A 22,927-nucleotide genomic window follows, 5' to 3' on the forward strand; every position below is an offset into this window, starting at 1 on the left:
TACAGCAAACAGCAGATATTCCAATATTCTTTAACTTCCTCACCATACAGTAAATAAATCAGGATATACAGTATGTGTACTGGCTTTGGAGAACTTTTTACATGGTCAACACTTTCTACTATACTCACTTGCTCTCACTCATTCTCCATCCTGGTAATCTCTCCCTTACCACAACACCATCCATCGTAAAGATCAAGCACACACCCTATAGCCATTAAATCAATTTATTAAGCTTATCTGGATGCATCTCTCTGGAACATGCAAACTCCACACACAGCAGGAATGATGTCCTCCATGACCCAAGAGGTGCCGGGACATAGCTCTAACCACTACGCCAACTTTTTCTACTATACGTAGTATGTATGTACCACAAGCTGATAAAATATCATCAATTTAAAATCTGGTTAACCTCAAAACTAAAAAGAGATCATTTCATTTTCCAACCGCTGTGCTGGAATATCACAGGCATTTCAACAGCTGACATCTAATTACAAGCTGAGGCCATTTCGCTATGGTGCAAAGCTACTTAACAACTTTCATAAAGTGGGACAAATACTGTGTGTGGAAATCACACTAAACTAAACAAGGTTTTGGACATTTTTCTTTAGCAAACCAACTGTTTTTACTTCTGAAATTAAAATGGATGCCAGAAACCTAATTTTGGCCATAAAGCTGACTTTTTTTTTCCTTTTCGATTACTTAAGCCGCAGTGAAACATGACAGAGCAACACAAATACGGTATTGTGCAAAAGTTTCGAATCACCCCTGGTTTCCTGATATACCCTTTCCAAAGAGGTAGACTTTCTTGTATTTTTTAATGTAGTCTTGGGGAACGGTTTGCCCGGATCTCAACATTATTTAGGCAGTGTGGGATCATCTTGACAGAGAATGAAACAAAAGACAGCCAATGTCCAAAGAAGAGCTTTGGAATGCCCTTCAAGAAGCCTGAGGAACTATTCCTGGGGAACTATTCCTGGGGAACTATTCCTGAAGACTACTTAAATAAATTAGGAGAAAGCTTGCCTAAAAATATTAACTTCAAACCTTCTTATAGAGTTATTACACACATCTCTTTGTGTTGTATAGTGTATTTATGTTTGCATGTATTGCAATAAATCGCTGTACATATTGTTGCATTTACCTAGCAAATTTTATTTTTCCAATTTTTCTGTTAAACAAACAAAGAGTGAATCATTGTTTAGAAAGGAAGCATGTAAAGCTTCTTACAGCTTCTCCTTCTGGTCCGGCAGGCCCCGGAGGTCCTGGAGGTCCTGGTGGTCCCTTCGGTCCTGCAACACGTTGCATTACTGTGCCGTCTCCCCTTTCCACTATCTCAGCACTCGGCCCGGGAGGACCAGGAGGACCAGCAGGACCAGGAGGTCCTTGGTCACCTTTTTGTCCAGCATAGCCAAATCCTGCAGCACCCTAAAAAAAAAAGAGATCAAACAGTCATGTTTAAGTTATTTCTAAATTTAAAGAACAGTTTAGAATGCTGTGTTTTAAGCCCTCTGGTGGCTGAGAGCGCAAAACTGCAAGTGCAATGAAAAAAAAAAATCTACAATTGTCTTTTTCCTGTCCAGTCTGTCAAAACAAGATAATAAGACAAATAAGATAGTGTCCGGGAATAGTGGGAGAAGCTGATCCAGTGTTGTTTGGCTGGAGGTGGTGTATAAATAAAAAAAAAAAAAAATTGCATGATCCAATGCTATGCAAAGTTACAAAACATGGACACTGGAGACTCTAGCTGAAATTGCTTAAAAAAATTATCCATGCAAACTTTAATTATAGAAGTGGCAGTGTACACCGTAGTTCATTAATATAGGAACAAAAACATATTCAAACATATTCATTGAAAGAAACTTGTGATTTGCAACCAGAACATCTGTCAGAGATTAATTAACCGCTTCTGGCCAATCAGAATAAAAAATTCATCTTATGCTAGACCTCAATGATTATGATCAAAAATCATAATTTTTAATAAAAAACAAGATATCATTTTCCAAAAAACACACGCACAAAAGATTGTTTTATTAATGCAGTGATACTGGATTCATAATGGGTTTTGGTAACTCTTATAACGTACCTTCATTCCTTTTTCTCCTGGGCTACCCTGAAAAATTACAGACAAAAACACAAATGTTGATCTCCACATTAGGTGATGTTGTTACATAAACATTCTGACATCTATATGGTTAACATTACCAGTACAGGGGCTTCTCTCACATTAATTTGTTAAATACACATTTTACTTACTTCGAACATTCATATAGGCCATATATAATGTTTAACAGTTTCCAAATGCTGTGTATACCCTTAAAGATAAGTTTTTGCATACTTTCTCTCCTTTGGCACCGCCTCCAGAGCCAGTCCTAGACCCTCCATCTCCCTTGGGGCCCTCAGGGCCACGATCTCCTTTAGGTCCTTGCTCCCCTTTTTGACCCTTTTCTCCCCGAGCTCCTGTTGCTGTAAGCACTGGACACAAAGTAGATATAAGAGATGTCAATGCCACAAAAAAAGTCAATAAATAATAAACAACTTAACGAAATTAACTTAATACACAGCCTCCCCATTCAGCCTGGACATCAACATATTTCTTAAGGAATACCTTTTAGCAAGCATCAGAAATTATTATTATTTGCAATATTTTAAGTATTCTTATTCTTCTTAGGCATTCCTTTAGGAAATATCCCCACATCTCAGCAAGCTGCAGCACTCCTGTATAGTATAGCGACATGAAATAGGGTAGCAATGCCACATTTCATGCAATACGCAAAAGTCACTGGTGCTACCCGCTCTGGCTGGCACTGGCACAGCTGGCACTTCAAGCTTTACCTCAGCACTTCATGCAGAGCCTCACTGGGAAAGTTTATGGAAGAGCACAAAACAGTAGCAGGCCTATGTTCATGCTATCCAACCCACCTTCGGAGCTGGAAATCCCAGGCCTCAGATCCACAGAGTAGCCTCTCTCAACACTGGACCCCGAAACTCCTCGACCTCCAGTACTCACAGTATGTGTATGTCGGGAGACATCAGACAAACCTATTACTTTCCCAGAGCTTGAATCGGCGGTTCGGTCGGAGGTTTGCCTGCTACCGTGGATTAAGCCTGAAGTCCGTGTCCCACCGACCGAGACAGATGTACGCCGGGAATCGTCATGTATATCAGATGTTAAATCAGAATTGTCATACGAGCCAAATGTTCGGTGTGAATTGTCGGAAGTGCCAAAAGAATCTTCGTATGAGACAGACAACCTTCCAGAATTACCATGTGAGCCAGATGTTCCACGAGAATCACCGTATGAGCCAGAAATTCGTCCATAGCCATCAACTGAGCCTGATGTTTATTAAAAATGATTACATAATCCATTGTAGAAAAAATAACCTTGAAATGTGGACACTTTTTATTATTCTCAAATCATTCAGCATTCCTCACACTACCACTATGCTATAAATAAATAAATATATATATATTTTTTACAACAATCACATTAGTGATGATTAACGTTAATTGTGTTGTTGGTAGCTGTAACACATATCATGGCCACTAGAGGGCAGCAAAATGCTCCAAAAAGAGTCTCATATAGTACCTATTAAAAATTTGGACATTGTTCCAAAATATCTAATAATCTTCTTTGAACAATTGATATTGAGATGTGTCTGCTACTTTACAGGCAGAGTTGTCCGAAAATATAAATCCAAACTTGTGCCCAAACTTTTGACTGGTATACACTTGAACATTAGGCTTGTCATAAAAGAATGATGTCTTAGAATTAAGTAAGACATCAAAGACAGTTATAACTATTGTGCTAAGGCTATGAGTCTAACTAAAATTATTTTAACTAATTAAACTAATATTTCCCAGTACTGTCAGTTTGAACGTTTTTCAAGTAACACAAACTGTAAAAATGTAAATCTATTAAAAAATAAAAAAAAACCTTGACATTACTTTTGTAACCAGCAGTCTAGACTGAGGTTTATGTCATAAACACACTCACCTTTGGCCACATCTTTGCTCACTGTTACCACAGTAGGGTGCACTGGCGGCTGCTGTAGTGGTTTGGAAGGTTGGCTTGTGATCTGCACGAGAATATACAGAGAGAAGGTGAGCTCTAAACATTAGAGACTATAAACTGAATACTGTGATCTACAACTACATCACACAAAGCCAAAAACTGCTGGTATTGTTTCAGGAGACATCTTAGATTTGTATACTTAATGACATACAGCAATGACGTACTGTTTATCCAATACTTTTTCAGAGTATAATTTATCATTATACATTGCAGATGTCATGTTATGGTTTGCGGGTTTGGACATTATAGCTGCTTAGAACACATTGTATCCGAAAGGGGAAAGTAACATTATCCCACGGGCTTTCGAGTGTTTGTGTGTATTTCTTTTTTTTTTTTTTTTTTTATTATTCCATGTTCCTTGTTTCCTGAGCCAAAATGAAAAAAATTATCAAAACAATGTTGGATGTAAGACATAAAATACAAGCTATGAAGAAACAAAAATCTAATTTGCTTCAAGAGAAAGATAGACTGGTGAGGCATTTGAAAACTATACATGTAACTATTAATGAATAAAAAAGTATGCTGTGTTATTATAAACAAGTTGATTCAGCCATAACATTTAAGTATTTGAGCATTACGAAATGCTTGCACTAGAGACTCCTTCCATGCAATATCCATCCATACATCTAGGAATCTCTGTAGTCCAACTGGGGATAGTGAAGGCCAATCGTAATTTTACGATCGTGGTATGACCTCCAGTTAACGTGCATTTATTTGGACTTGTGGGAGGAAACCTGAGTACTCAGAGGAAACCTACCAAGCACGGAGAGAACATGCAAACTCCATGAACACGGACCTGAAGCAGGAATCAAACTCGTTGCTGGCACCCAGAAGATGCATGGCAACAGTGCTAACCACTGACCCTCCATACTGCCTTCCGTACATTATACGTAGTTTAAATATTTGCCTATTAGTAAATACAAAAATCATATTATTATTATTATTAGATAGAAATAGGACAAAAATGGTGTTTAGGGGCTACTAACAGTGTGTATTTTATCCCATAAAGTGTGAGCAGGATGAGAAACGGCACCCGAGGCATCGCACTTCTATCTGACAGCAGATTAAAGTATGTGGAGGAAAATAAGCTGCTGCAACATCTGCCATTACAGCCACTGTTTCATGTGTGGGAGGTTACTCCTGACTGCTACAAGACAGAGATGACATACGGCACAACTCCTCTCCTGAATCGCTAACCTGCGCTGGGTACATGACAGTAAGGGAGGATATGAATTGCAAAGTAAATCCTGCTCTGGGGGGAGATTGCTCTCTTTTGTCAGGATGCATTCCTGTTATTGTTGCAAAAGAATGGAATTTTGTTATAATAAGGCGAAGGATTTTAGTTCTATGGATCCATTTGTCTCTAAGGGACAAGTCGAATCACTAGTTTACCAGCTTAGTGACTTACCCAAACTGAAAAGAAGCACAACCTGTGACTGGCATGACCTGCACACACCAGTAAACCATACTTTACTTGCGACTCTGGAAATCATATTGCAAGCTCAAAGCGTTACCTTAAAGAGACCAGACTCGTGCTCGAAGCGTTTAAATGGCGGAAATAAAGAAATCCTACAAGATATGATTAAATCACAGATGGCAGACTCACGCTTAAATAGCTATAAGAGATCACGCGCTTTAGGAGTCTTTACCCCAGAAATGCTTCACACTGTGAGCCATCATACATCTTAATCCACTGTGAAACAAGCAGAGAAAATGGCCTCGAGGGAACAGACCATCAATCAGGAGCGAATTCCACTGCAACACAATGGAAATTTTGCTCGGCGGTACCTTCTTGCTTTTCCTCTGGAGCTTGTTTAAACCCGTTGCATGCTGTAGGAGGATTGGGAAAGAATGAAGCCGCTGACTCTGTGTTTCCTAACAGCTGTTGAGAAAATTTAAGGCTTATTTTTTTTTATAGACCTAATAAATACTTGTCAATGAAAGGAAAAGCCGCTGTGATGCAACACAAGCTTCGCTACTGGACTTTGATACACCAAGACCTGTTCAGTTTTAGGAGCACAGAAGCCAAACATCCCCCCACTCAGAGCGTATTATTCCCTTACACTAATGGAGAAAACAGTAGGTTAAGTAAAAACGCACACAAGCTGAGGAAAGAGACCTGTGTCTTCAGTCCAGTGGAGCCACCTGGTTTTCTCTTCCTCTGTAATCGGGGCTGGCATGGCATGCTCAGGCAGAAGCATTGACTATATCAGACTGGAGGTTTCTTTTTTTCCCTTTTTTTACCTTAATATGGACCAGTGTAAACGGAACAGGAAGGCACAGGATGTTATTTTGTCTCAGACTTGGCCCCAGATGTCAGTGTTTGACTGGGATTTCCTCCAGGAGATAAGAGTTTGCAAAACCGCAGTCTGGCCAAAACTCATATGGCACACACATCAACACACAAATAGACAGAAACCACACCGCACTGCGATTTGACCAGGTTTTATGTGTGGAAAATTGCATACTGTATAAGCGTATAAGCTGATTGTAAAAGTTTGAGGTTTCACCAATAGAACACTTTGAGCAACATTAAACAACAGGAGTAGACAATACCGAGACTGTTGGCTTGTTTTCATAATCACCACTTCCATAATCACCCGAGGCCTGAAAGAGAGAAAGAGAGAGAGAGAGAGAGAGAGAGAGAGAGAATTATTTCATCTTCTTAACTTTTACATTTTATCAGTTGTATCTCATTATCTTGATGTTGTCTCAGAAAGCCAGAAGTTCTGCATGTGTCTGGGGGCTAACAGATCTTTTTCACTGGTGTTTAAGGCTTCATTGTCTGGAAACAGGACTGCAGGCAAAGCATTCTCTTTAAAATATGAGCGGATTCTCTGCACTACAGGCACATGACATTAATGCAAACCCCAAAACATGTATAAAATACCTTTGTATTGTATATATAACTCGATACCATTTGTATTTTTCACCACTGCTGGAAAAGATCAGCCAAAGAATAAATCATTAAAAAAAAAGTTAACAGCAACAACAATTTATTCTTTGTGTGTGTGTGTGTGTGTGTGTGTGTGTGTTTGTGTGTTCTTAATGCACCCCCTTTTGGGTCCTATATATATGTGTGTGTGTGTGTGTGTGTGTGTGTGTGTGAGAGAGGAACATTATATATATATATATATATATATATATATATGTGTGTGTGTGTGTGTGTGTGTGCGTGTGTGTGTAAAATATTTCTGAGCTTTTGATCGTGACCTGACACATCAAGCTGCATTCCCAACCACAAATAAAGTCTGGTTATAGTCCAAAAACAAAAAAGAAATCCCCTTTAAATTCCAGTGAGAACATGATTTATTTTGAGGCAAAGTGAAATCTCCCATAAAGTGAGTTGGGATGTGTGTGAGTATGGGTCTTTTGTGCTCATCAAAGTTTGGGACGTACCCCATCGGAATCATCCTCTTCTTCCTCACAATACCGTTCAGCTGCACGAGGGTCCCCAACTACCTTCAGATCTCCAATAATACCCTGAAAGACAAACATCCACATAAATGAGCAACTGTGTGTATCAGTGCAACTTGCAATTTATATCCGATTCCCTTTGATTTTCTCATATCATCAGACATTTGTTCTGATGTCACTCACTTTAAAGGATCATACCAGTTTATTGTTGTCCTTTAAGGCCATTACCATTATAGTCCCCTAAATATAATGCCATTCAGACTACTATTTCCTGAGCAACACAGCTTTTCCAAATAACATTAACTGAAATTTATCTTCATACGTATTCAGATTTCCCTCTCACTTCTTACATGACCAGGGGTGAGGTCAAAGGTTTTTTTCAAGAATGCAGTCAAAGGGTCTTTATGACACTTAAATTGACCTTTTGTGGTGCAAACAGCGACCCTTGCTGAAAATCCCACAGTCCTAGCTGAGTTTAGTCAAACCCGCAGATCTGCCGATTAGCACGCAGCCCTAATGAGAGCAAAAAGATGGTAATCATATCTAGCCTAATGAAGCTTGTAATTATAATGGCTGACTCATTACAAAGACATTGCTGATGTCACACTAAAAGGCCTCCCCAGACCACATGAAACACGGTAAGATCAGAGGAATCGTGTTGAAGCGCATCCCACCCATCTGCTCATGAATGCCTATTGTGATTCCTTAGTCCAGCCCTGAAAGTGGAACATTCCTGCTGGCCCGGGCGCCTCACTATGGTTATGGGCAGACAGCAGGACAGGCAGCGCTGCCATGGATAATAGCTAGGCCTGTGATAACCATGCAGCCTTAGTGTGGTCTCATTCCCTTACGAAGATAAAGAAGGATTTGCAGAGTCACTTAAATACTTGGAGTCCATGTTTAAGAATACCTAAGTAGTGCACAGTTATAAGGATACACAATAAGGCCATTTACAATGACTATTACAATGATATAATGTGTTTCATAAGGACGGGTAAGTAGACGGGTTTAAAACCTAAATCTGTGGGTGACTTCATGTTTATGGCACTATTCAATTGGTAAATTATGGAATTTATTTAAATAATTTTATTTATATGAAAAATTCCTCTAGTCTTAGTCAACATGTTTTCACTTGTTAATGCATGACAGGTACAAGTAACTAGGTTAATTTTTTTTTAGATTTACATTTAGGCATTTAGCAGACTTTTATCCAGAGTCACTTAAAAAATTTACTCCGTTTGTCTCCTTTTAGCATTTATGTGTGAAAATGATTTCTCATACTTCCAGGAGTACTCTTCCTCAATTTGAGTCCTTGTGCCATCAAGGAAAAAAAATCTCCACTGATGGGATAACAGTACATTCAGGTCATCAGCTGACTTTATGAATTTTACTCCTGGGCCTGGACATGACCAACTGAAGCAACCCAGGATCATAACACCGCCTCCAGAGGCTTGTACAGTGAGCACTATGCATGATGAGGTCATCGCTTCATGTGCTTCCCTTCTTACAGTCTTTCACACCCATTACTCTGGAAAAGGTCAATCTGGACTCACTAGACAACCTGACCTTTTTCCATTGCTCCAAGGTCCAATCCTTATGCTCCCTATCCATTTGCAGCCTTTATTTTCTGATTAGTCTCAATAACAAGTGGTCTACAGGTGTTCAGTCCTAATTTAGTCCAAGAATGTGAATTCTTGTCACATTATGTTTGTATCAATGCTTTTACTTTCACTGTTAAGCTGTGTGATTCACTGTTGGTTGATTTTATGATGTTTACCAGGCATTTAAACAATTTCCGATCATTATCATTCATGATATTTTTTCCAACCACATTTTTCTGTGAAGTTGATGGTTCAGTACTATTCTTCTATGATTCTATAATGCATGGGCTGCTTTTTTTTGTCTATTTTTATTAATAATTGCAATTTCCTTTGATGCAGGTCCATCTGAAACGTCAACCTTTTCCTAACAGGCAGAATTTAATTCAATTCAATAAAATTTTATTTGTATGACATTTTTAACAATTGACATTGTCGCAAAGCAGCTTTACACAATCAAAAGAATATTAAAGTTTGTATGGAATGTGATCGTGTATGAATCAAAATGATAAGATTGTTTCTGATGAGCAAGCCGAGGACGACGGCAACAGTGGCAAGGAAAAACTCCCAGAGATGGCAGTAAGAAGAAACCTTGAGAGGAACCAGACTCAACAGGGAACCCATCCTCATTTGAGTAAAGCAGATAGCAGGGATTGATCTGCAGTCATACTGTGTGAGACTAAAAGTTCAATATCACAGGTGATATGTTAAAGTTAATATGGATACCAGTTCGTTATGGGACGCTCAGGTAGACTGTAGGAAACTCCAGTCCTGAACTATCGAGCAACTGCAGTCATGAGTCCTCAGAGAACATCTGTCAGCATCATCTGAGGACAGGACCTCAGATCAGAATGATCTAGAACATCTAATGACTTATTTAAAGTATACATTTTAAATTTAGAATTGAGTTTAATATATTGCCAATTATGGGATTGAACAGTACATTCAAAGTTACCTCATGAGTCAATATCACATGAAAAAAAAAATAGTTTTTTGACTTTTCATGTTTTTTGGTAAATTTTGGGGAAACTATGTCTTTTATAGCTTTAAAGCACAGCCATGGAATCATGGAGTGACCCAGAGAAAAAAAAGCTGCTTTGCACACACTATCTTAGATTGGATATCCCATTTGGCTTAAAGTCTGCAGTTCTCATCAAATGTTCAGGAAGTATTAGTCAGACCCAAACCATCAAAGGGCCATTTGTAGGCTGACTCTATTAGATCTGTATTTCCTTGTTTTGGAGCGGAGTGTTTAACTCAAAACAAAGCCGACAGTGTACTGGCTTATAGCCACATTTTACCGAGAGAATGTTAGAGAAGAGATGCTGCAGCATTTATACACTAATTACACGAGTTAACCTTTAAATTAGATGCATATTAACACTCTAAATCACAACGAGACTACATCTTTCACATGGTCAAAAAGATTAGAAGATGCCATGGTCAGTTCTAGGATAAGATATGGAAAGAAGGGGGTATCTGCTGTAAATTTGCTCACTGGAACACACTCTGGGAAAAGAGCCAAGTGCCTTCCACCACATTTATGAGCTCCTGCCTGGATAGTGTTGCTGTGATTGACAGGAGAGAGAGAGTAATGACATCCCTCCCAGCCAGAGGACTTAGCCAAGTTTGCACTTTTGGACTTCTTACCACAGACGGCTTTGGCATTATTAGGATTTTAACTTGTGATCTTCCAAAAATAGGGCCAACACTTTTCTTTTGCTCTACTCAGCAGCTCCTGGATCCCCTATTGTTGGACTACAGGTTTTAGAGGAAATTCAGATTTTAGCAAAATCAAACTCAATCAAATCAAACTTGTGTAGGGGAAGGCACATTGGTTTCTTCCTATTTAACAATCTTCATGCTTGAGCAGTAACCTTTTTTTTTTTTTTTCAAAACACAATACTGTTTAAGAGGTACCCAGGACCAAACTACCCCAGACTCATGGTTAAATTTGCATCAGGGCCCAACTTACCACAAACTTGTCATCATCAGCACCTCCAGCTTGACCCACAAAGAGCCCAGCCCCTGCTTCCAGCTCCATTTCATCTGGGGAGCGCTCGAACGGCTTCGTCTGTGGCTCTGAATCACAACTGGGGTACAGGGTGACTTGATCATCCAAGACACTGATAGAGAAACGATTCCAGTAGTTGAAAAGGGAGGGAACAGTAAAGCTTGCAGCCTCGTAGGAAGCCTGGGAGTCCGGCTCAGTGTAGAACAAAACAATATTCTGCTTTCCGTCCTTCGTGGCTGTAAGTTTCACCCCCACGTACATGATTTTTTGTTGGGTGTCCGTGATTGAGAAGATGACTCCAGGTTTGGTGGAAGTTGGTTTGAGGTTGAACATGAGAGAGAAGTCACGGTAAAACGATGCGGGCAAGTGTGCACGAGCCAGCTGACCAGTCTTGGAGTTCATATCAAACACAAAGCCAGGGTCTGGGTCGTAACTCTTGGTGACACCATCAGGAAGAGGGAAACCAATCAGCTGTGAGAGTGACACACCTCTATCCACTGCTAAAGGAAACAAGAGGAAAAAAGGTTAATTAAACATGATTGACACCATATAATAGAAAATAGGAAAATAACTGAGGTTTACATTTGGTTTGTAGGGGAGGACTTGGTTAGAAAAGTGTGTTGTTAGACTGTTGGATCACACCTTAAAGGAATGAACTCAAAAGAGTTACCATGGCTAATAATAAATGAAAGTTGGTAGGGACTAATTTGCACGGTTACATATAGCTGAATCCCTGCACAGCTTTCATTCAACATTAGCGTTTTTTTTCCTTTAAGAGGTAGTCGTCAGGGTTAATTTGGGATTAAACAGATTTAACATGGAACAGTACTCAGAACGCCCCCACCCGAACCTGACCCTAATCCCACCCTTTTTCCATCCTCCAAGCCCAAACACTACCTATATAGTAGTACAGTACATTGTATTATTATTGTATTTTTATTAATGTTTAGTGCAATGCAATTCCATATCCAGGAGCAAAATGATAAAAGTCCCCTTGTAATGGTCTCATCATCTCATCGTCTATACTGCTTTATCCTGTGTAACTGTAGGCCTAGAGCCTATCCCAGACTTGGGGCATAAGTCGGGGTACACCCTGGATGCGGTTCCAATCCTTCGTCAGGCACACATACCCACACGCGCCTTCACACACTATACCAATTAGCCTAACCTCCACGCATACAGTCGATGGGAATGGTGGAAATCGAACCCGGACCCTGGAGGTGCTAACCAATAAGCCACCATGCCATCTCCCTTGTAATTGTTCTACTGTTTGTTCTATACCATATTTAATATGTGCACAAAAATATTTTTTCATATTTAATACGTGCACCAAAAAAATAAATAAATAAATAAAAAACGTGCAAAGGAACAATGCTTTTCCTTAATAGGAAATAATGTTTATCCTTGATAAGAGATTTTTTTTTTCATTTGCTGGGGCAATAACATACAACTTTTATTTCTCTTCAGAGGATCAGTGAGTCACCTCAAGGGAGATATTACATAAAATCTGCCAACACAGTCTTTTCTAAAATAGCAACCCAGCTCTATGGAGTAAAAAAAAAAAAAAACTAATAAAAAAACGATAAAAACTATTTGGAATAGGGAACGCGCCAGAGAGGAGTACAAAGTATTTAGTTATAAAGAGCTGTCATTTGTTACGCTACAGCAATTTGGGTTTTATTTATATAATCGGGAATAATTAGACCTATTTTGTTTATTTCAACAAAAGGAATTATAAAGGTAAACTAAAGGTTTATAAACTCGGCCTGAAATAATTTACAATATAACACGTCCACTGCCTGTTAGCATAATTATTTATTGTAGATACAGTAAGCACTTGGAGTGCCCAGTCCTATGTAACTAAGTGTTAAAAGACACACCTTCTAATTCGATGATCTGGTTTTTATTTCTTGAAAATGTTGAAGGCATCCAAAATATGCACTTATTTCCTTGAAACAGTTGACATTGAGATGTATCTGCCACTTATGCTCTATAAAGCCTTTATAACGGCTCTAATCTAAGGTGCTGTTTTTTAAGGCTGGTAACTCTAAATGAACTTCTCCTCTGCAGCAGAGGTAATTCTTGGACATTTTTCCATGAGAGCCAGTGTTATCATGGTGCTTGATGGGGTTTGCAAATGCACTTGGCCATACTGTGCATGCAAGAACTGTTCCAGAAGGGCCTTCATGTATTAAAATGAAGATTGATTATTGTTAATGTTTTAAATTAATCAACTAATTCCATGTGGTATTTCAAAGTTTTGAAATCTCCAGTATTGTTTGTTCTATAATGTTGAAAATGAAAACACTAAAGGAAAACAATGTAATTAGAAGATGTGTCCAAACTTTTGACTGGTTCTGTAGCTGGCGTCTAAAACAATAAGAGCAGAGAGGTTAGGCTGATGTCTATAACATATTACATGCTTGGAGAAAAAAATGTTCATAATATGTATCTATTTGTTCATAACGTAATACTATGTTGTACTGTACTACAAAAGATTTACATTAAAAAACTATGTTGCCTTCTTTGGAACTTACGAGCCAGTTTAAAGTTAGTCTTAGTTGACTTAGTTAGAGCCATTTAGTCTGCCTGAAGCTGTCTATAACCCACCAAGGTAAGCATCATTTTCCCACACAAAAAGCTGTTGGACTTCTCAGAGCAAAACTAAGACTAATAAACTCAGTTAAGTAATCTGTCTAATAATCACACAGCTGCTGTCGGAATGTTTGTGAAGGTCCTGCACCGTCAATTCATCATCGAGACAGAGACGAGAGCTTGGACAATCAGCACAGATTTCAAAATGCAAGAGCTTTACTTGCATGTAAATATACGTATAACTGCTTATATAGGCACAAGTATATTTATTTATTTTCCATTGTTTTTTAAAGTACTGTAATTTATCAAAATGAACATTTTTTCATCAAGACCAAGAGCCTAAGGGAATGCAACACAGAACATGTCTTTGACTGATCTGGAAAGGAATGACTCTATTATTGATGGAACGATCATAGATTATAATTAGTGATCAGTCGATATCCTGTGCATTTCAAGTAATAGATTATAAAAAATGTCAATTGTTAAAAATAATTTAATTGTTGAAAAATTTCTAAAACACACCGTGTTACATGATTTTTCTGTGCATATGGGCAACTGCTGTGTAGGGAAATGTTCGTTGCATATGATGCCAATAACTGTACATGCTGACAACACAGCTGTGTATGGCTAACTTAAATTTGTTCTAAATACACTGTAACATTAAAAGATATAGACATGATATGATTTCCATCAGTGCGAATGCAGAAGCTTTATATGAGTCTCAGCAGAGCAGAACTCTGGGATGCTTTTTTTTTTTTTTTTTTTTGCATAGAACAAGGGTTGTGGAATTTGGCCCCAATTACTTATGCAGCACTCGCGTTCCGGGAGTTGTGGAGGTTGCACACAACCTTCACAGTTGGTGGGCAAAACCGGAAAATTCTATTGACCAACAACTACTGTAATCTACTTATATATTTGTGATTAACAGAATTATGATGAAATAATTATCCAAAAAGCATTGAACTATGCAGTTACACTGATTAATAATCAGCAGACCATTTGGTTAATCAAACTGATGATCAATTATGGAACGGTTAAAACAATAATCAATAAACTGTATGTGATTAGTATTTGTAGCATTAATAGCTGTTATAATAATTCACTAGTGGTTTATTAAAAAAAATCAAAATGACAGGATATAAGTGCATGGTAATGTCAGAAAGTCACACTCCCAGCAATCTGCAACCTTTCAGGTAATTATCCACATTAACTGAAATTAAATCTTCTTTGCCTAGTGCGCTGGACTGACTCATTGCGGATGAGTTGTTTATGTGTGCTAAGCTTACAGAGGGTGTAGCACTCTTTCTGCTCCACAGCTGTGTATCAGTGTCACTTACTCAGAAAATAATAAACGCCAAATGTGTAATTTAGTCTCGTTCGACTAATCCGAGCAGTCATACGGCACTCTTTCACTCGAGAGGGATGCAAAACAGTGATCTGTTAACCCTAAAGGTGCAGCACTAATCAAGAGTTAAAAATTAGCAACTTAATGAGAATGTCTTCATGCTCGTGGGTTTTCCCTCTTCTCACAAATTTTTGACAGTTAAATTAGTTACCGAAGGCAGTGAAGCAGAGAAAAAGCAGACTTCTAAAAGAAAGCGCTTGCAGGCTTTACGCGTCTCAGCTTACACTCAATTTCACTCTGTTTGCACTGACGAAACAGAAAGGGAGTGTCTTTTTGGTTTACAATCACTTTGTTGATGGGGGAAAAAAGACTATGTAAATATTCCCATTCAAATTAAGGGAATGCAACCATAGTATACAGAACGTCTACTATGGCAAAGGGCTCTCTAAGCTTTGGACTTCTTTCATACTGGTCACTAAAAGGAGAGAGTTTGAAAGGTTTTTAGAAAAGTTTATTTCTTCCCCCATCACAAGGCAATGAACCATGCAGTCAAAACATCACTTTAGAGAGTCTAAAGACCTTTCCCATGTTGCCAAAATCTGTGCATGGTTTGGGTTGGTTTTCTAGACACAATAAACGTACAGAACACTACATCCATCTAAACAATTTAGTCTATTATAAAACACTAAAAGTACAAGTGGAGGGTAACGGTACTTGCATTTAAATTTGGACCATCTGGCACAGTATTCTTTGTTCAGAATACATTGTAGCTTTAAGATCCTTGACGATTTTCTTAATTAAATCGGTAAATTCAAATAACATATTGCCAAGGACTTGGAGCAAAAGATTATATTTATTTTAGATTAAGTTTATTTAAAATGCAATCCAGCATTCCATTCTAAGCAATCATTTTCCGGTCAGAATTAGGGAATTAGTGGGGAAACTGGATGCTGCTATGTTTGCCAACATGCTCGGCATGAGTAATGTATGTTTTTGACTTTGTTTATTTCTTATGCTCTGCGGGCCATGTTGATTTAATGTCACCTTGTAAAAAAGAACAATCCCAAGTTGACTTTTGTTGTGATGGCTAAGTTGAGCAAATATTGTAACAGCGCCACCATCATTAGTAAATAGTGCAAACAATAATCATTTAAAATATCCTTTAAGCATTTTCCTTAATGGATGTAAAAGAACCACTGTTTGCACTTGTTGCTATAGATAATCATTATTCTTTAAAGAACTTGGCATTTAGATATCTAGACGTAGGCGTAGGTAGGTTCCTTACTTAAGGTATTTGCCTTTTTGTGCATTCTTCATATGTGTTCAGTATGGCCAATTTGGCCATGTTTGAATTCATAATAAAACAAAAGCAGTACTGTTATACCCCTACTGGCAAAGTAGAGACATAGAACAGAATATGATGAACACACAATTGTCTAACAAACTATTTATTTATTTATTTTTTTGCAACAAAAATGTTGCTATAAGAATCTGATCAATCTTTCACCATGTACAAAATTGTATTTGCTTTTATAAAACTAATTGTAAGGAAACTGTGATAAGATGTGATCTACAGTACTATACGACTGACTGTTTTATTGTTTGGTTCCATTTGATGAAAAGAACGCTCAATCAGCCAATTGCAAAGTCTCACCAAAAAAGCCACATAAGAACATGACTTCTTACTTCCTAGACTATATAAACATCTTGGCTTTCAAACATGTTCTAGCTTCGAGTTGAAAAAAAGCAGTAAATCTGCATGCCTCTGTCATCCATAAAACTGACAACAAACCAAATGTCTCTCATTCATATAAATCTTTAGACCATTGTCACTGAAAGAGTAAGTAATGGAGAAAGTAGCTGGTCCTGCTTGGAGTTTCCCCATAGAAATCAACAAATGAGCTCATGGCCAAAATCAGAGACATACAGTACTGTGTTTGATTGCACACATTTTCCTAAACAAAAACTTAGCAATCTTTCAAAACATGAAGTTTTTGGGATCTAAATTTATTCAGCTGATGGTGTGCATGTGCTACTTTGAAATCGATTAATTTAAGACTCTAAATCGTTAATGTCATTTCCCACAAGTATCCTGAGATCAACAACTTATAAGAATATATTAAGTGCTATAACATGACTCTGGTCAATTTCGTAAGAAACTCCACCCAATTATGGGTCAACTGCCTCTGGCTAAACATCTGGATAGTGAGTCAACACCGAGACCTGTGGTCACCAAACACTGTCAAGTTCCAGCAAACACATTCTGCCCACCAAGGAAGAGTACAGAAAAACACCAAGAAAAATATAACAGGAGAAAATGTTCCCAGACTTTGCTGAGAAAAAGGAAATCCTCTTCCTGACCGCACTTCATCCATCTTCAAGAGATTAACATTTTTTACATTTAGTAGATACTTTTCACTGAAGTTACTTACAATGAAGAGAAATACAATCCATGATAAGCAGCTGAACACTCAAGGCCAACAGCTGCTCTCAGGCAGCCATTTTCTGAATACCAACTTAGAGGCGTAATCACTTAGCCACTGCTTCCCACACGTCAGCTGTGCTATACAATCGATTATCAACACATCATCTTAGCAGTCACAGTTGCAAATATTTCTCCTTTCCGGTGACTCACTGCTTCTCATCTGGACCATTCAACATCATGTCATAAGCAATGTTTCTCAGCCAACAAATTCGACTTGGGTCTGGTAGTCTGAAAATGAGGACTCAATGCCTTTAAAAGATAAAAGGAATTAATTATTTATATAAACAAAACATCAATCAATAAGCTACACATTGTAAAACTAAGTGCTCCTTTCTCATTCTCAATCCTGCTCGTGCTGTACAGGATCATGGAAGGCCTGGAGCCTATCTCAGGGGACTCAGGGCACTTGGTAGGGTACACCCTAGACAGGGTGCCAATCCAACAAAATACACATTACAGTCAATTTGGAAACACCAATTAGCCTAATCGGTGTGTCCTTGGACTGTAAGAGGAAACCCACCAAGCACAGGGAGAACATGCAAACTCCACAGACACAAATCTTAGGCAGGACTTGAACCCTTGACCCTGGAGGTGCTAACCACAACGCCATCGTGCCGCCTAGTGCTAAAAGCAATTACTGTCTATATTAACATTTGTAAGTTCTGCATGGATAATGAAAGGCAGAGTGGGTTCTCAAAGCCTGAAGGAAAACTGCTATCTGCCTTAACCATGTGCTCTTTCTGGCAAGCTTATTTAAAAAAAAATAAATAAATAAAAGTCTCCCACCACGCCCCACATCTGTAGTTGTACTTGTTTAAAAGTCATCTGTTTAATGTGTTCTTAAGTTAATACGTGGAGATGTTTCATTCCATGTACTCCAATATATGACTGCATGATGATAAAGCTAACAAATTGACTATAGTGTGAGGATCATCGTAAGTGGAATAGGAAAAATCTGCATTATTTCACACTGTATGCATGATCATTTGTTCAAACAACACCAAAAAAGATCTGTGTAAAATCTCCACTGCTTCGGCATCTTAAAAAACAACACATATTGAGATACATCCCATAAAAAGCCACCTCTAGTGGCTGACAGGAAGGCATTGATAAACTGGCATGAAATAATAGATCCCACATACCATGATGCAGCCAGTACAGATAGCAGGACGTGTCTGATATATTAACCATTGAGAGCCATAAAGTGTGAACAAGTAGACTCTTTATTAGGACTGCCTGTAAGCATGGGACAGGGTGTGAGAGACAAGAACGACTGATGTATTCAAGTGTGCTGGGAAATATGGAGGTAAAGGGTCAAATCCAGACATGGGTATACATGTGACAGGGATGTGACTAAGTAAAGGCTACCAAAGGAAATGGAATTGAAGGCTTCTTGACTCTAGCTATAGCGTTCAAACTCACCCCCAGAACCTTCCCTTTGTAGGATTAATAACATTTGCAAAACTGAACAGTGTTCCTATATATATATATATATATATATATATATATATATTATATCTTTGTACCATGAATAACACAGTTCCATAAATTATGTGCAGAATTCACTTCATTCGTCACAAGCACAATCCTTAAAAGAAAAAAAGAATGAAATTCCATTATATCATTTTGTGCCTTGCCATCTAAATCCTAACCACACTTTTCCGCGGACCACCAAGAAGGTTTTCCAGACCCCTTTTCTAGTGTTCAGCATGCTGGTCGCATTAAAAAACTTCCCTTCTACAGCCTGAGTCTTGCCATTGTCCCCTGAACATTGAGACTGCTGCTGGTTTCACTTGTCCTGATTCTGAAAGAGCGATACCAGATGCTCAGTCTCTGTAGGAACACTTCAGATACTGTTTTTTTTTTACACCACTCTGTGGAACATCCACCTGTCATGCACTGTTGAAGAAGCACAGATTTACAGCAACACTGCAGTAAAATGTGGGTTCCCTGAACAAGACTCAGAATGCATTCCCTCCATCTCAGCTCTAAATGAATTAGCCAAAGATGTCCAATAAAGAACATTATTGCTGTGTGCACTCTTTAGGAGAACTACACTTACTGTGTCTAAAATAATAAGCACAATGAGAAGCCATTTTGCACCAGAATGTCACAACAAGCCATCTTCGGGTCATTTTCTCAATAGTAAACTCTCAAGTCCTATAAATTCAACTGATCCTTTGTGCACCCTTTGCAGAAGAAAGGCAGATCATGATCACAAGACTCATGACTGGAGGAAAAATTGAAATGAAAAGATGTGAAAAAATTCAGCATGACCATTTTAATTACAGATCTGTGACATCTAGCTCCTAAAGGCTTTACAAAACAAGCTAAGGTAGGATCACATGAACATTTCGAAAAACTCAAAAGCCTTCTTTTTAAAAACTTGAAATATTTAACTATTGCCTGAGAGCTGCATAATATCCATGCATAATGCATAATACCCATGCATAATGCTATGGAAAACAATGTTCCAGTACACTGACTGACGATACTGTTTCACATGCCCTTTAGTCACACTTGTTTTTTTCAGGAATGCCTGTACCCCATGGCCCTGCTGGACAGACATTCCAACATTGCAACTAGTTAAACACCCAATTACTACATGAAACACATGGTATAGGGTATAGCATTTCCCACCCTATGAGCGTAATCGTCATTATTTGCAAATGCATGTTTTTATTAAAGATGACCTAATTAAAAGTTATTAACATGAAAGTATCCAGAGTTATTCTAAGGGATAATTAAACTAGCTGTAATGACATTATAAAATAAATTTCACTACAGACATGGTCACATATAAAGACAAAAAAATTAACCAGGACATGCAAAGGTTTAGTAGGGCTGTGCCATGCATAGTGAAAACACCATGAAGTGAATGTGCAAAATGAATTAAAGCACAGAGCGCCCTGTTGTCATCTCTCTCCCAATCCACGCCCACACCACCATGCACTTACATCTGTCTCAAGACCACATAGCACTCAAGCATGCAAACCAACTAAGACAATTAAACAAAATAAACGCCTTAAAACAGGTAATGGCACGACCCACAAACAGGTGGCCACTGGTTCAGAATGCATCTCTTCAATGGGCTGAAAAAGAGATGGCATTCTAACCCGCCTTTACCTTTCTGGGTACTAACGGACAAGCACTGTTTGCCATCATCACTCTCCTCAGGGAGTGAGCTGCATTCCACTGGGAAACGTCTGTCCTGCAGGACTGTCCAGCAGCTGTCGATCAGGAGCTCGCAGAAGCTGCGGCATGGCATCTGTGGGGACAGGCCTGGCACCCCGCAGCGTGGCATTGCCAGCAAACAGAAAAACCTCTCCACTGCATGGTGGCAGTCTGACTGAATGAAAAAAGCCCACTCACCCAAAAGCGCCTGCACATCCTCCACACTGCTCTGGTTAAAAAAGTTTGGCACTGTAAAACTACCTTTTTTCAGACCATGACAAAATGGCAAATCAGAATCAACCAGCACACAGCGTGGGGATTCAGTGGCAGGTGTCTCGCTAGCAAAGAAAGAATCATCGCTTTCTACAGTTAGTGAACCATTGGAGACAGAGTATTCATGAGAATACTGTGTCGTGTTATTAGGATCAGCATGCCAATTAGAGCTATTGCTATTTAATGTGTTTCTACCACTGCTGACACTTTCAGAAGAAATGTTTATGCTTATGTTAAACTGACTCGTAATGGGGTCACCAGGGGAACCAGCAGCCTTGGCAATGTGTTCATCCATTTGGGAGACATCCGCTTTGGTCAGATTCATCTGCAGCTTAGTATCCTCTGCAAGAACATGAAAAGTATCCCCAACAGTAGACAAATTGATTTGAACAGTGTTAAGTTCCTGTTTTTCCAGCAAAGCAGACAAAGTGGCAGGTGTAGGCCCGGATTCAGGTTCAACAACAGTCCCAGAAAGAGACCATGATCCAGATCCAGAGTCAGACTCTAACCCAGAACCATGCTCTACCTCTGCTTTTGACTGCTCATTCCCGGCTGATCCAGCTCTAGATTGCCTCATCTCCTCACCCTTAGTAAGGACATCCACACCTGAAGCAGATGTGCCTTCTGTCCTCAGGGATTCTGTTGCAGGTACACTTGTTGGAAAAGTTGTGCCTAAAGTAGTAAAATAGGCTGGTGTCTGAGTGCTCTTGCTGTCGTCCTTTGGGCTATTGAACCAAAGCCATCCTTGCGAGTGCCCAATGCACAGTCCTACCAGCACACCAAGCCACAGTCCAAGCGAAGGCATCTTGTTTAACATCTGATCTTTTAGCAGCTTATTCAGGGTCTTGCAGCAGGCATGCCCACGGTCAGTAATCCACACTTACTCACCCTGGAGTCCAACCACTCAGCCCCTCAAAGCAGGCAGAGAAAACTCCAGAGGAGGAGTAAACTATTCAGTGTGTAGGGGGGCTGATTCCTTATTGGGCAAAGCCTGGGACCTTTCCTCCCACAGCTCCTCCTTCTTCTTTTGTCTCTCTAGTGATACAGTGTGTCTGCTGATAGATAATCTTGCCCAAAAAATGCCTGAGGCTTCCTTTTGTAAGTGCTGGTGATTTGAGAGACTGGGACAAATGCCTCTCTGATAGATTTTTGTATTTTTTTTTTTTTACTTTTCCAGTCGTTAAAGGGGCACAGAGATTCCACAAACTACCCTGTTCCAGTTTAAACGGACTGTGCAAAATTAGCCCTAAAACTTTTAAGGACTCTTAAGAATAAATTATTTCAGAATTGTATGCCTGGGTTCTCAAATATTTGGGCGGTATAGAGCAAAGAAAATGACTCTGTCTAAATAAAATTTATTAGAGTGTACTCCATTCCTCTCCCATTCCCCTTATTAATTCCTAAGTAATAACTGGGTACATCACTCATACAGTATGTATCAGGACAGATGAGAATTCCTGGTTTAATTTCTTACCTCTAACACTGCAAGACATATTTTCATCTACCTTTCAGTTTCTTGCTTTCTGGTCATTGCACGTGGTAAATTGTGCTCTTTGGCTCTACCTTGCAATTATTTTTCCACCCCCAACTCTCCATTCCATGTAGGGAGTAGTTAAACACTGATCCAGGACACACACTCTTGTTCTGACTGGTACAGACAAGTCTATAAGATCTGGTGACAGGACACATATTAACGGGAGGTGTGAGCCCCAGAATTACTACAAGACAAACAACTAGTTGTGGTATTTGCTTATAGAGGAATGAAACTTATGCAAAGAATCATCAGAAGTGTACATGCATGGTTGCTCATGGCTTTCACCACTATATCATCCTTCTGACAACAGAGACCATCCAATGTCAGAATGACAGCACATGGGAAGGGAAATTCTTTCAAAAGCAAGCATTTCCAGCATTCGCGAGAGTTTAACTAACCATAATATAACAACGTAAAAGT

The 22,927-nt window shown here is 39.0% G+C and overlaps 1 protein-coding gene across 8 annotated transcripts in view; it reads right to left on the reverse strand.

Annotated features, from left to right (window-relative positions):
- Positions 1–22,927, reverse strand: part of col18a1a (collagen type XVIII alpha 1 chain a) — an 87,732-nt gene that overhangs the window by 20,537 nt on the left and 44,268 nt on the right. For 2 of the 8 annotated variants that reach the window (XM_053496600.1, XM_053496597.1), the window contains exons 1-9: positions 21,217–21,860; positions 11,063–11,601; positions 7,472–7,555; positions 6,629–6,679; positions 3,995–4,076; positions 2,920–3,333; positions 2,336–2,472; positions 2,084–2,110; positions 1,228–1,425 (exon numbers count right to left, since the gene is read on the reverse strand). In XM_053496600.1, coding sequence (XP_053352575.1) covers positions 1,228–1,425; positions 2,084–2,110; positions 2,336–2,472; positions 2,920–3,333; positions 3,995–4,076; positions 6,629–6,679; positions 7,472–7,555; positions 11,063–11,601; positions 21,217–21,790 — 2,106 coding nt within the window. In that variant the 5' untranslated portion in view covers positions 21,791–21,860. Of the gene's footprint in view, positions 1–1,227; positions 1,426–2,083; positions 2,111–2,335; positions 2,473–2,919; positions 3,334–3,994; positions 4,077–6,628; positions 6,680–7,471; positions 7,556–11,062; positions 11,602–20,652; positions 20,929–21,216; positions 21,861–22,927 lie in introns of those variants that run through there. The other 6 variants (XM_053496598.1, XM_053496601.1, XM_053496605.1 and 3 more) reach the window with 6 other exon arrangements.

The sequence above is a fragment of the Clarias gariepinus genome, chromosome 5, assembly GCF_024256425.1.
Source record: "Clarias gariepinus isolate MV-2021 ecotype Netherlands chromosome 5, CGAR_prim_01v2, whole genome shotgun sequence".
NCBI lineage: Eukaryota > Metazoa > Chordata > Actinopteri > Siluriformes > Clariidae > Clarias > Clarias gariepinus.